At 45.2% G+C, this 15885-nt stretch overlaps 1 protein-coding gene across 1 annotated transcript in view; it reads right to left on the bottom strand.

The window, feature by feature from the left end:
• The window catches only part of LOC112069807 (E3 ubiquitin-protein ligase RNF13-like), a 91622-nt gene that overhangs the window by 11811 nt on the left and 63926 nt on the right, over positions 1-15885 (bottom strand). Inside the window, 1 exon segment of the mRNA XM_024137179.2 lies at positions 6119-6206. Coding sequence (XP_023992947.1) covers positions 6119-6206 — 88 coding nt within the window.

Raw genomic sequence — 15885 nt, 5'->3', positions numbered from 1 at the left:
GGGTGAGAAGCTGAGGGACGGAGGGAGGAAGTTGAGGATACGGGGGAGAAGTTGAGATTACGGGGGAGAAGTGCAGACGGGGGAGAATGTGAGGGAGCGGGAAAGTGAGATTACGGGGGAGAAGTGAGGGACAGGGGAGGGAGTGAGAGACGGGGGGAGAAGGTGAGATACGGAGGAGAGTGATAAGAGACGGGGGAGGAGTGAGAGTACGGAGGAGGAGTGAGAGACGGGGGAGGAGTGAGAGACGGGGGGAGAAGTGAGAGAACGGGGGAGAAGTGAGAGACGGGGGAGAAGTGAGGACGGGGTCGAGAAGTGAGAGACGGGGGAGAAGTGAGAGACGGGGGGGAGTGAGAGACGGGGGAGAGTGGAGAGGAGGAGTAGAGAGACGGGGGAGGAGTGAGAGACGGGTGGAAGAAAGTGAGAGACGGGGGAGGAGTGAGAGACGGCGGAGGAGTGAGATGCGGGAGAAGTGAGGACGTCGGGAAGGAGTGAGAGACGGGGAGGAGTTGAGAGACGGAGGAGACAAAGCAGCAAATGATGTGAAGAAAAAGCAGTTGAGAAAAGAGAAACAGTATATCCAGCCCTCCTCCCAAAACTTGTTCATGTGATGGTGGCTAGCCGAGCGATCAACTTACGAGGCCGAGCGATCAACTTGGACGACGGACGAGCGATCAAACTTGGACGAGGCCGAGCGATCAACTTGGACGAGGACCCGAGCGATCCAACTGACGAGGCGGAGCGAACTCAACTTGGACGAGGCCCGAGCGATCAACTTGGACGAGCCGAGCGATCAACTGGACGAGGCGACGCGATCAACTTGGACCGAGGCGAGCGATCAACTTTGGACGGGGTTGAACGCGTTTGGAGACGTACTGCAAACTACGGACTACATACTTCAGACGACATTTACGAGTCGGACTTGGTGCTACGGATGCAGGCAGCTCTGCTCTCCTATGTGCTCCTCTAGACCCGAGTCTGGGAATCAAGGTAATCTCTCACTCCACTATACCCATCCACTCTATCACTAGCCTACTACTACCCACTACTACTCCATCCACTATACTACTACCCTCCACTCACTACTATATACCTCACTCACTCCACTACTATACACCCTCCACTCCACTACTATACTAACCCCTCCCACTCCACACTATATACCCCTGCCTCGACACCTACTATAACTACCCCCATCCACTACTTACACTACTGCACTACATTACCTCCCACTATCCACTCCTACTATAATTACCACATACACTCCCCCATCCCACCTAACTACACCACTCACCTCCACTACTCCACTCTACATTACACTTACCCCACTCCTGCTACTCTATCTAATCTACTACTGCACTACAACACGCTCCACTCCATACTACATACCCCTCAAAACACCCATCACACTACACATACCATCCACTACCACACTCTATACCACTACCCCATACTACCTCCACCAATCACTACTCACTCACATCCACCCATACACTACCCTCCATCCACCTACATACCGCTCACTCCACTCACTACACTACCTCCTCACTTCCTATACACTACCGCCTTCACTCCACTCCTACCACTCCCCCCCACCCACATACTTATCACTACCCCTCACTCCTACTAAGCTACCTCCACTCATTACTACCCACTCACTCCACTACTCAACCCTCCATCCTACCTACTACCCTTCCACCCACTACATACCCTCCATCCACTATACCCGCTACCACTCCACTACTTACCTCACTCCTAACTACCACTACTCACAAATACTACCTCACTCCCACGTCCACTCCTCATCCAAACTAACTCTCCACTATCCCTACTCACACTACCCTTCACTCCCACTCACTACTCACTCCCCTTCCACTTCATACACCTACCCTCCATCCACTACTACACTACACTCCACTCCCACTCACTACCTAACATACTAGCCCCAACTCCACTACTTACATACCCCTCCACTCCACTACTACACTAGCCTCCACCCATACAATTACACTACCCTCAACTCACTACCCTACTTACACTTCACTCCCCATCACTGACCAACCAATACTACCATACCTCCATCGCTCACAACACGATACCTACCCCTACCTACTCTCCACTACCTTACACTACCCACTCCACTCACTACCCCTTCCACTATACCCCTCTACTTCCACTACCCTCACTCACTACATCACTACCCTCTCCACTAACCACTATCTACACTTCACTCCTCCACTCCCACTTACCTGCATACCACCCTCCATAAGTCACTTACCGTACCTCCACTAATCTATACTACCACCTACCACTCCACTACTTACCCTACCCCTTTAGTCGCCCTCCCTAATTTACTACTACCCACTCACTATACCCACTACTACACTACCCCTCCTTACTCCACTATGATCACTACCCACCTACCACCTTCCACTACTACTACACCTCTATACTGCTACTACCTCCACTACTCTACTACCCCTCCCTACCTCATACTCTACCCCTCACTACCCCTTCCACTAACCCCTCACCTCACCCCCTCTACCCTCCACTACCTCTACACCTCCACTATCCACCCTCTACCCCCCACTAACTCTACTATACCCTCTTACTACCCTCCACTATCTACTACCCTCACTACTATCACTACACTACTGCAACTATCTACTACCCCTCCACTCCTGTACTACCCTCACAATACCTCCACTACTCTACTACCCTCCACTAACTCTACTTACCCCTCACTACTCTACTACCCTCCTCTCACTATCCCTTATTCTAGTACCCTCCATACTCACTACCCTCCATACTCTACTACCCTCCACCTACTACTTACTACCCCTCCAATACTATCTACCCCTCCTACCAACTCACCAATTTACTTACTACCTACCTCCACTTAACTCCACTCCACCTCTACTCTACTCTCCTAACCTACATATCATACTACACCTTCTCCCACTAACTACTACTATCTCACTCTTCCACTACTCTATTACCCCCTCCACTATCTACTACCCCTGACTCTCCTTACCTCACTACCTCTATCTATCCTACTAGCTCCTCCACTACTCCACCTCTACTACCCCCTCCACTACTCTATCTACCCTCCATACTCATACCCGTCACTCTACCACCTCCACTACTACACCCCTCCTACTATCTACTCCACCCCCACTACTCTACACCCACTCCTACTACCCTCTACTACCCCATTCCCACTACATTACTACTCCACTCCACTAACCTCTATCTACTCCCTCCACTTAACTCTATACACCTTCCACTACTCTACTACTCCCATCTACTACTACTCCTACTCCCACTACCCTCACACTCTACTCTACTACTCTCCTTCCACTACCTACTACCCCTTTCACTACTCTATACCCCTCTCTAACTACTCTTCACTACCTCCTCCGTCACCTACCCTCCCTATCTACTCTCTACTACCCCAACCAACTACCTCTACTACCCACTCTCACGTCTATACTCCTAACTACCCCTCCCATTATCTATACTACCCTCCTATCTACTACCTCCACTACCGTACTACATACCCCCTCCCCACTACTCTCTCACACTACCTCCACATATCTACTACCCTCCACTACTCTAGCTAATACCTCTACTACATTCTACCTACTCTACTACCCTCACGATACACACACCTCTCTAACCATACCCCTACCTCCACTACCTACTACATAACCCCCTTCCACATACCCTCTACCTGACAACTTCCTAGACCCTACAGCTACCCTTACTACTACCTCCTCCAACTACCTCATCCACTACCACTCCCTACACTACTCTACTAGCACTACGCTCTCAACCTACTCCACTACTCATCACTTCTACTACCCTCCACTACTCTCTACTACCACCTCCATAATCTAACCCTCTTCCTACCTCTACTCCTACTACCCTCCACTACTCTACTACCCCTCCCACTACTCTACTACCCCTCCACTACTCTACTACCCCTCCACTACTGGCTACTACCCCTCTACTACCCCTCAGACTACTCTACTACCCCTCCACTACTCTTACATACCCCTCCACTACTACCCTCCACTAAACCCCTCCACTACTCTACTTACCCCTCCACTACTCTTACTACCCCTCCACTACTTCTACTTAACCCCTCCACTACTTCTATACCCCTTCCACTACTTACCCCTCCACTAACCCCTCCACTACTCTACTACCCCTCCACTTACTCTACTCCCCCTCCACTACTCTACTACCCCTCCACTACTCTACAACCCCTCCCACTACTCTACTTACCCTCCAATCTACCCCTCCACTACTCTACTACCCCTCCACTACTCTACTACCCCTCCACTACTCTACTACCCCTCCACTACTCTACTAACCCCTCCACTACCCCTCCACTACTCTACTACCCCTCCAACTACTCTTTACTTACCCCTCCACTACTCTACTACCCCTCCACTAACTTCTACTACCCCTCCACTTTACCCCTCCACTACTCTCACTACCCCTCCACTACTCTACTACCCCTTCCACTACCTACTACCCCTCCACTACTCTACTACCCCTCACTACTCTTACTACCCTCCACATACCCTCTACGTGCCCCTCCCACTACTCTACTACCCCTCCACTACTACCCCTCCACTAACTCTACTTACCCTCCACTACTCTACTGACCCCTCACTTACTCTTACTACACCCTCACTAACTCTACTACCCCTCCACTACCTCTACTACCCCTCCTCTACCAACTACCCCTCCTTCTACCACACATACCCCTCTACTCACATACCCCTCTACTCCACATACCCCTTACTCCACAATACCCCCTCGACTCCAACATTACCCTTCTACTCCACGACCCCCTCTTACTCACGACCCTCTACCCCACTTACCCCTCACCTCTACTCTACTCTACTCTACCTCTACTATACTAACCCTCTACTCCACTACCCCTCTACTCCACTACTATACTTACCCCTCTACGTCTACCTCTACTCTAACCTTCTACTCCACTACCCTTCTACTCCACTACCTCTACTCTACTCCACATACCCTTCTACTACCCCTCCACTACTCTACTACCCCTCCACTACTCTACTGACCCCTCCACTACTTCTTACTACCCCTTCCACTACTCTACTACCCCCTCCACTTACCCCTCCACTACTCTACTTTACCCCTCCACTACCTCTACTACCCCTCCACTTACCTCTTACTACCCCTTCCACTACCTACTACCCCCTCCACTACCCCTCCACTACTCTTACTACCCTCCACTACTCTACTACCCCTCCACTACCCTCTACTACCCCTCCACTACTCTCTACCCCTTCCACTACTCTACTACCCCTCCACTACTACCCCTTCCACTACCCCTCCAACTCTACTAACCCCATACCTCACCCTCCACAAATCTACGTACCCCTCCACTAACTTCTACTACCCCTCCACTACATCTACTTACCCCCCCACTCTACTACCCTCCTCTACTTCCTACAACCTCCTCTACTCCACATACCCCCTTACTCCACATTACCCCTCTACTCCACATACCCTCTACTCCACACCCCTCACTACCACCTCTCTCCACGACCCCTCTACCCACGACCCCTCACCCCTACTCTACCTCTACTCTACCTCTACTCATTACTAACCCTCTACTCCCACTTACCCCTCTAACTCCACTACTATACTACCCCTCTACTCTACCTCTACTCTACCTCTACTCCACTACCCCTCTACTCCCTACCTTCTACTCTACTCCACTACCCCTCTTCCACTACCTCTACTCCACTACCCCTCTTTACTCTACCTTCTACGTATACTACCCCTCCACTCCCCATCCACTCCACTACCCCTCTACTCCCACTACCCCTCGTACTCCCACTACCCCTTACTCTTACTCTACTACCCCCTATCCTACTCCACTACCCCTCCACTCCCCCTCTCCACTCCCCACTCCACTACCCCTCTTACTCCACTACCCCTCTACTCCACTACCCCCTCTATCCACTACCCCTCTACTCCCCAAATGAACAGACGACTGTGTGTAGTGCTGCTGCATGTTTGTTTGTGTGTTTGTGCAGAGGAGGAGGATTGTCAAGAGGGGGGGACTTACTGTCATTGGATCCCATGCTGATTAAGTCATCAGAGTCCACGTTGTGAACAATGGCCGACTTGTACCCGGCCTTCTGGGCATTAAGCACCTGCGGGAGACAAAATATTTGTGTTCAGTGTGTGTGTGGTTCCTATGGATCAGTGTGTGTTCAGCCAGCTCACCTAAACACACATCGACTCTTATATTCACAGGATCAGACAGTAGCTATCCCCATACTGTATAAGTAACTATCGCCCAATACTGTTTCCATGACTGCAGTATACTATCTATATCTGTATCCATACTGTATTAACTATCTCTATTACTGTACATACTTTAGTAATTATTCTATTATTACTGTACCATCACTTATAAACATATCCCTAACTGCAGTAACATATCTTCTATACCTTATCCATACTGCAAGTAACTATCTTCTATACTGTATCCATAGTGTATAAACTATCCGCCATAACTGATCCATACTGTCTTTTTTAGTAAACTATTCCCCATACTGTAGTAACTATCCCCATTACTGTAGTAACTATTCCCCATACTGTAGGTAACTATCCCCATTACCGCAGTAACTATTCTATACTGTATCCAACTGTAGTAAACTATCTCTCTTACTGTTATTCCATACTTTATTAAACTATCCCCATACTGGCAGTAAACTATCCATACTGTATCCATACTGCAGTTAACTATCCCTATACTGCAGTAACTATTCTCTATACTGTATCCATACTGTGATAACTATCTCTATACTGTATCCATACTGTAGTAACAATCCCTATACTGGTTCCATACTGCAGTAAACTATCCCGTATACTGATCCATACTGCACTAACTATCCCTATACAGTATCCATACTTAGTAACTATCTCATTATTACTGTATCCATACTGTAAGAAACTATCTCTCATGCTGTATCCATACTGTAGTAACTATCCCCATATTGTAGTAACTATCTCTACACTGTATCCATACTGCAGTAACATATCCCTATAACTGTATCCATTACTGCAGTAACTATCTCTATACTGTATCCATACTGTATCCATACTGTAGTAACTAGCTCTATGCTGTATCCATACTGTAGTAACTATCCCCAATAATGTAGTAAATATCTCTATACTGTATCCATACTGTTAGTAACTATCTCTATACTGTATCCATACTGCCAGTAACTATCTCTATACTGTATCCATACTGCAGATAAACTATCTCTATACTGTATCCATACTGTGTAGTAACTATCTATATACTGTATCCAACTGCAGTAACTATCTCTATACTGTATCCATACTTAGTAACTATCCCCATACGTATCCATCTGTAGTAACTATCCCCATACTGTAGTAACTATCTCTATGCTGCCGGTAACTCTCCTCTTATACTGTATCCATACTGTAGTAACATATCTTCTATACTGTATCCATACTGTAAGTTATGAAACATCTCCATAGCTCCATACTGCAGTAACTATCTCCATACTGTATCCATACTGCAGTGAAACTATCTCCATACTGTAGTCCTACTTTCTATGAGGTAACTATCTCCATTATGTATCCATACTGCAGTAACATATCTCCTACTGTATCTATACTCAGCTATACTATCTCCATACGGTATCCATACTGCAGTAACTATCTCTATACTGTATCCATACTGCGGTAACTATCTCTATGCTGTAGTAACTATCTCTATACTGTATCCATACTGCAGTAACCATCTCAGTACGGTCCCCAACGCCTCTGCCAAGCCCTCATTCCAACTCCATCACCCATACTCTGTGGGCCCTGTGATAGGCCTTCTGGCTTAAGGGGAGGGATTGAACTCTACTGTAACTGACATCCCTTCGGGGCAGGGAGTGAGTGTGTGGTTAAATACGTGTCAATGGCCGCTCAGACGTCTTGTCCATAGGTGCACTGTGTGTATAATGACAATGACATGCTATATGGCCACACCAAAACACGAAGGACAACGAGGATAGAATGAAAATAGGGAGGATACCTAGTCAGTTGTACAACTGAATGCCTTCAACTGAAAATGTGTCTTATGAATTAACCCAACACCTCTTGAATCAGAGAGGTGCGGGGGGGGGCTGCCTTAATCGACATAATTAGCATAGCATGTAATGTGGCTAAACACATAGCATTCCCGAAAGAAATCTAAAGGCTAAAATAACTTACTTCATAGAGTCGATGGTATGCATTAACTTATAGAGGGTATGTAAAGTTATGACATGTACTGGCAGACTCCAGTAATAACAATGTGGCCTACAGGTTAACACTGTTGACATGTAGTCATGGAACCTGGGAGTGTGCTACGGCTCCATGTCGAAAACTGTTTTGACATTTCACTACTAACAACTCATCTGTTTAGGACCTTCTTCCCAGAAAGTACTCTCCGGAGAAGAAAAGAAAAAGACAACAGGCTTGAGTTTAAAATACAACAGCTTCCCCTGCAGTGGTAAACWTTGGCTCCTCTCCCTCATGTAACTGTGTCCCTGCTACAACAGAGGCTCCAAAACAGGAAAAACTTGATGAGGGGGGGGGGAAACCCCATGAATTAAGCTTTACAGCCTTCATTTATATTCACAAACTGCCACTAGGCTATGGATGAAAAAAGGGGACGTATTCAGACCCCTTGAATTTTTCCACATTTTGTTACTTTACAACCTTATCCTAAACTTGATTAAATCTTCTTTTTTTTCTCAAAAAAGGTTTTTAGAATTTTTTGCAAATGTATTAAACATAAAAAACAGAATGAGCCCTGAAATTGAGCTCAGGTGCATCCTGTTTCCATTGATCATCATTGAGGTGTTTCTACAACTTGGAGTCCACCTGTGGTAAATTCAATTAATTGGACATGATTTGGAAAGGCACACACCTGTCTATATAAGGTCCCACAGTTGACAGTGCATGTCAGGTCGAAGGAATTGTCCGTAGCGCTTTGAAACAGGATTGTGTTGAGGCACAGATCTGGGGAAGGGTACCAAAACATTTCTGAAGGTCCTTGGTCAGGGAGGTGACCAAGAACCCGATGGTCACTCTGCCAGAGCTCCAGAGTTCCTCTGTGGAAATGGGAGAACCCTCCAGAGGGACAACCATCTCTGCTGCACTCCGCCAATCAGTCCTTTATGGTAGAGTGACCAGACGGGAGCCACTCCTCGGCAAAAGACACATGACCGCCTGCTTGGAGTTTGCCAAAAAGGCACCTAAACGACTCTCAGACCATGAGAAACAAGATTCTATGGTCTGATGAAACCAAGATTGAACTCTTTGGCCTGAATGCCAAGCATCACTTCTGGAGGAAACCTGGCACCATCCCTACGGTGAAGCATGGTGGCAGCATCATGCTGTGGGGAGGTTTTTCCAGTGGCAGGGACTGGGAGACTAGTCAGGATGTGAGGGAAAGATGAACGGAGCAAAGTACAGAGACATCCTTGATGAAAACCTGCTCTAGAGCGCTCAAGACCTCAGACTGGGGCAAAGGTTCACCTTCCAACAGGACAACGACCCTAAGCACTAGGGTTGCAAAGGGTCAGAAACTTTCCAGTAAATTTCCAGAATTTCCCCAGAAATTTTCCATGGAAACTAAGCTCTGGATTTTGGGGAACTCTGCTTAAATTCATCAAAAAAAGTTAGTTTATAACAGTGAACCTTTCTGTAGGATACACAAGGCAATACTAGGTGTTGTGCCATATTTTGGTTAAACTATCCCCAATTCAATGGAATTGCAACCCTCTACATGCACAGTGCATTCTTCCATCACATGTACAGCTGATTCTCAAGATCTTGCACACTAATGAGATGCTATTGAGCCCACACTACTTCACTGTCTGAGCTAAGGACTACATGCTTTCTGGTAAGTTTTGATTACAATACTGGGTGGGGTGAATATATTTAGTAAATAGTAGCCTACAGCAAAGTGTGTTTAAAACATTTCTAACAATTTCTGCTAGTTAGTTTTTGCTACCATGTGGGTTTTAGCTTGCTTGAGCCTGCTAACTGAGGAGTATTAATTCACCTGTTTCCATACGTTTCCTTTTAAAATATTTATCTTACAAAGGAGTTGTTTAATCTAACTGCTTAACTATTTATCTGTACATGGGATTGTATTTTTTTTTTTATTCCCCCCTAATCTTTACAGGAAAATGCCACGGGCACTATCTGATGTGTGGAGACATTTCACTGCAGCTAATGTAGAAGGAAAAGCTGTGTACATTTGAAAATACTGTGGCAAATCATATGTGAAGAATGTAACAAAGATGCAGAATCATCTGGCCAAGTGCATAAAGTTCCCTCAGCGCTCACAACAAGCTACCTCTGACAAAAGTCCCTCTACTTCTATTCGAGGTGAAAACGATGAATCAGACACCTTATCGATAGCAACAGCTCATGGTCCTCCTGGAATCAGAAGTWTTTTTTTACTCAATGGAGGAATGTAATCAGAGAAATGCTGATGAATGTCTTGCTCGAGCTGTGTATGCAATTGGTTCACCTCTGATRCTCACAGGCAATGTGTATTGGAAGGGATTTCTGAATGTTCTTCGCCCAGAATACACCMCTCCAACCAGACATGCTTTATCTACTCATTTGCTGGATGCAGAGTTCAAGTGAAGGTCAAGCAAATCATAGAGAAAGCAGACTGTATTGCAATCATCTCTGATGGATGGTCGAATGTTCGTGGRAAAGTAATAATTAACTACATCACCACCCCTCAACCAGTATTCTACGAGAGCACAGACACACCGGTCTTTACATTGCAGATGATCTGAAGGCAGTCATCAATGACCTTGGACCACAGAAGGTATTTGCACTGGTGACAGACAATGCTGCGAACATGAAGGCTGCTTGGTCTAAAGTGGAGGAGTCCTACCCTCACATCACAACCATTGGCTGTGCTGCTCATGCATTGAATCTGCTCCTCAAGGACATCATGGCACTGAAAACAATGGATACGCTCTACAAGAGAGCCAAGGAAATGGTTAGGTATGTGAAGGGTCATCAAGTTATAGCAGCAATCTACCTCACCAAGCAAAATGAGAAGAATAAGAGCACCACATTGAAGCTGCCCAGCAACACCTGTTGGGGTGGTGTTGTCAATCATGTTTGACGGTCTCCTGGAGGGAAAGGAGTCTCTCCAAGAAATGGCCATATCACAGTCTGCTGATATGGACAGCCCCATCAAGAGGATCCTCCTGGATTATGTATTTTGGCAGAGAGTGGTAAGCAGCCTGAAACTCCAGAAACCTATAGCAGTAGCCATTGCATGGATTGAGGGAGACAATGTCAGACTCTGCTTGCAGACGTAAGAGAAGAAATCCGTACTGCCCTGCCCACTTCACTGTTGCTCCAAGCAGAGGAAACTGCAGTTCTGAAATACATCAAAAAGCGTGAAGACTCTGCCTGAAGCCCATACACGCCGCAGCGTACATGTTGGACCCCAAGTATGCTGGCAAGAGCATCCTGTCTGGTGCAGAGATCAACAAGGCTTTTGGTGTCATCACTACCGTGTCTCGCCACCTTGGCCTGGATGAGGGTAAGGTTCTTGGCAGTCTGGCGAAGTACACTTCCAAGCAAGGGCTTTGGGATGGAGATGCAATATGGCAGTCGTGCCAACATATCTCATCAGCCACCTGGTGGAAGGGACTTTGTGGATCTGAAGCTCTTTCTCCTGTTGCCTTCATCATCCTCCAAATCCCACCGACATCAGCCACCTCAGAGCGCAACTGGTCCTTGTTTGGGAACACACACACCAAAGTACGCAATAGGCTGACCAATACAGGGGTTGAAAAATTGGTGTCCATCCGGGCAAATTTGAGGCTTTTTGAGCCTGACAATGAGCCATCCTCAACAAGGTTGGAAAGTGACAGTGAAGATGAGGCCTCAGAGTCTGATGTTTAAGAGGTGGACATTGGAGGTCCAGGGTGAAGACATGGAAGCCTGAGARGAAGACAACCAAAGTTTTAATTTTACAGRTGTATGTTGAAAACGTTTTTGGGAGATGCGATGGATCATTGGGGATCATTCAATATTCCCTTTCTTTTGATGTTCAGTGAAATCATCCCATGTGAAGAGTCAACTAATTKAATTAAAGTTCAATTCATAACTAAAAAAATTAAATAAATTCTATTGGAATGATTTAATCATTTGCAATTATGTCTACATATTATACGTTGAAATGTTTGTTTCTGTCTCCATATGATATGGTAAAATATAACCAATGCAAAAAACATCTATAGTATTATGGTATTAATTTGCATATATATTTCCGTTAATTCCCATTTATTCCCGTTAATTTCAAAGGAAAGTTTACACCTCTGAATATTCCCCAAAATGTGCAACCCTACTAAGCACACAGCCAAGACAAATGCAAGAGTGGCTTCGGGACAAGTCTCTGAATGTCCTTGAGTGGCAKCATGGGTATTGTGATGTCATTATGGGGTATTGTGTGTAGATTAAAATACATTTTCGAATAAGGCTGTAACGTAACAAAATGTGGAAAAAGTTAAGGGGTCTGAATACTTTCCGAATGCGCTGTATATGCATACTTTCATGCTTAGTTGAGGTATTTCCTGTTTGGCAGCCATTTTGTTCAGACCTGCATGGTCTTTCTCTGTGTGGATCATCATGGCCTATACGCACGCAGGCTGGGTTGGCAAGGCAACCTGTTATGGTTGATGCAGAATTCCAGTTTAAGTCATGGTTGAAATTGTTGAGGAAGCCTGTGATATTGTGGTGTGTGTGTGTGTGTGTGTGTGTGCTTGTGTAAAAAGGCAATAGCCTGTTTCCTTTACTCACAGAGTAGACAGCCAAACAGACTGTCACAGTAAGTGTGGTAAACTACAGAGAGTTTTTTTCCCCCTTCCACCCTGCTGTGGTCTGTACTAGTTTCTCTCTCTCGTCCGAACACGCACGTGCGCACGCACCTTTTAGCTACAGCCAAATTATTGCATAAACACACCAAGGTCTTACGGTTTTTAAACGTCCAGTTAATGGAGATGCCAAAACCCCACACCCTCCCCTAACTACATAGATCCAAGGCTTTAAATCCAATCAAGACCAAATCAAATACTTAAATGTACAATTACACTAAGTGAAATGATGTAAGTATAGTGTGTAAGTGAAAGGATGTAAGTGAAAGGATGTAAGTGAAGTGTGTAAGTGTAGTGTGTAAGTGAAGTGTGTAAGTGTAGTGTGTAAGTGTAGTGTGTAAGTGTAGTGTGTAAGTGTAGTGTGTAAGTGAAGTGTGTAAGTGAAAGGATGTAAGTGAAGTGTCTAAGTGTAGTGTGTAAGTGAAGTGTGTAAGTGTAGTGTGTAAGTGAAGTGTGTAAGTGTAGTGTGTAAGTGAAAGGATGTAAGTGTGGTGTGTAAGTGAAGTGTGTAAGTGAAAGGATGTAAGTGTAGTGTGTAAGTGAAAGGATGTAAGTGTAGTGTGTAGGTGTAGTGTGTAAGTATAGTGTGTAAGTATAGTGTGTAAGTATAGTGTGTAAGTGAAAGGATGTAAGTGTAGTGTGCAAGGATGCTACAATTGCAAAACAGGGGAAAAAATGTCATATTAGACGCTCGAATCACTATAGATGTTATAACCACATGCGTCCAACTTCACTTACAAAAACAAAACATAAAAAGGAATCAAATCCTTCTAAGAAGTCCCCTCATAAATGTTCTGGGGGTAAAGATGTGTTATCCTTGGTGTAAATTGCAAGTGAGAGTGAGGCACAGGGAAATACTGTAACAAAATAAACCATGAAGAGAGCTGAGAAATCAGGTTCTCTCAGTCACACGGAACTCGCTGTGAGCCCAGATAGCCGGAGCGGCGAACCTCATCTGTTGAGATAAATAATGGATGTGTGGCTCTCTCAGTGGCTTTCAGAGATGCTGTGTTGTATACAGAACCCCCCCATCCACTGACTGCACCAAAGTAGCCTAGCGATAGCTTGTTTAAGCCCTGAGCCTATAGGTTATTCTAGGCTTTCACTCCCCACATTGTACCCAATATTCTGGTATCATTTTCTGTTGCTATGCTAAGATAACAAAATGTAATTGTTCATTCAGACAAAGCAGATGAGCAAAGAGTTGTTTGACTGAATCAAGATGATAGCAGACATTAGCGCAGCCTTTTGTTAGTCACTGTCATTTTCTGCGCTCTGATTCGTGTGGGTGTATTTGTGTGTGAACGTGTGTGCGCGTCTATGCGTGTGTGTGTGTGCGTGCTTCTTTGTGTGTCTCCTTAAGGAGGCTGCCTTTGAAGAGAGACAGAGAAAGCCAGCAGATAATTCTTGTGAAGTCTAACAGCCCTGATGCTGTCTCAACCCACCCCCTTCATTCCCACTGCATAAAAAGCTTACACACAGAAACAGAGGAGATMATTCCAACCCAATGAGGCAAGAGTTCTAGACTAACTTTTCCCACTGGTGCTACCGACTTTTTCAGTTGATGGCACCAGCACATGATTTGGTCACACCAATTTTGTTTTTTGTTGCAGCTGCACGGCGAGAATGACCTGTGCTTGGTTTTCCGACAGCGACGGAAAGTGCGTCGTTGGAGCATTTGTCGATACTGACAGTATCAAAAGCAAGGGAGCGCTGCTCCCAGATCAGCTTTCTACATTCAAATCTTACCTTAACATAAGAAWTATTTCACAATACCGATGACGGATCAGCACCTACAGAGATATGAGCACCTACGGCCGCAAAATTTTTGAGGTGGATTATTCTAATGCTTTTCCAATAAAAATGGACTRAAATCACAGATTTGGTACATCATTAGACTACACATCATGAAATATATTGGAGACAAATTACAGACMGTATCCTACAAGAAACATAATGGAACAATTGATTGCACATTAAATATATTTCAATATGATTGAAATAAGCCTTTTGCCTACTGTTTATATTTGAATGCAGTCATCTCAGTTTTCATTTGAAGCGTTTTATACACGCCCTGTATCAATTGCAAAGACATAGGCGGCGGCGCACAATTGGCCCAGCGTCGTCCGGGTTTGGTCGGTGTAGGCCGTCATTGTAAGTAAGAATTTGTTCTTAACTGACTTGCCTCGTTAAATAAAAGGTTAAATAAAATGAAAAATAATAATTTTAAAGTTATCGGAGGTCACAGAGAGAAGAAAACCATGTGATTATGTTTAACAGAGATCTTCTTTGTATAAAGTGACACGGGAGAGAGGGGGGGCCATCTAACGATGCACTAGGCTGTTCTACGACTAGTCTGAGGCAGGCGGTAAGATTCCAAGCATTTTCAAGTGCAACGTTAACAACGATGGTTTTGTGAAATAGCGCAGATATTTAGCGATGCTCCTACTACGGTTCTGAAGATGAACTTCGCCTTATTAAGATGCTTTTGGGAAACCATTCCCCACAATGTACCTGCATTCCATCGAGAACCAGGCTAATAATAACTAGCCATATTTTAAAATTAGCATGGCCCTTGCAGAGCTTGACAGTCAGGTACATTTCCCAGCGGCACACCAGGCCATTACCAGCCGAAACCTACTGGCCCCGAATTAAAATAATATTGGCCCCGGAAAAGTGGATGATGCGCAACATTTAAATGTTATCTTTGAATTTGCGGGCTGAGCAAGTAGTCTACAATGACCTACCCTCACAAATAATTACACTTTAACGTTACAATATCATACTTACATTGACTGTTTGAAGGGAAAAATGTAAGCCGTTGCACAATCTCAAAAAGGGGTGTTATTGTTAGAGAACAACCTTATAAAATCAGATTGATCAATTACGTTTTTTATTTTTC

This window comes from Salvelinus sp. IW2-2015, unplaced genomic scaffold, assembly GCF_002910315.2.
Source record: "Salvelinus sp. IW2-2015 unplaced genomic scaffold, ASM291031v2 Un_scaffold1124, whole genome shotgun sequence".
NCBI lineage: Eukaryota > Metazoa > Chordata > Actinopteri > Salmoniformes > Salmonidae > Salvelinus > Salvelinus sp. IW2-2015.
Note: the sequence above shows the minus strand (reverse complement) of the source record. Positions and strands in the feature narration are given on the sequence as shown.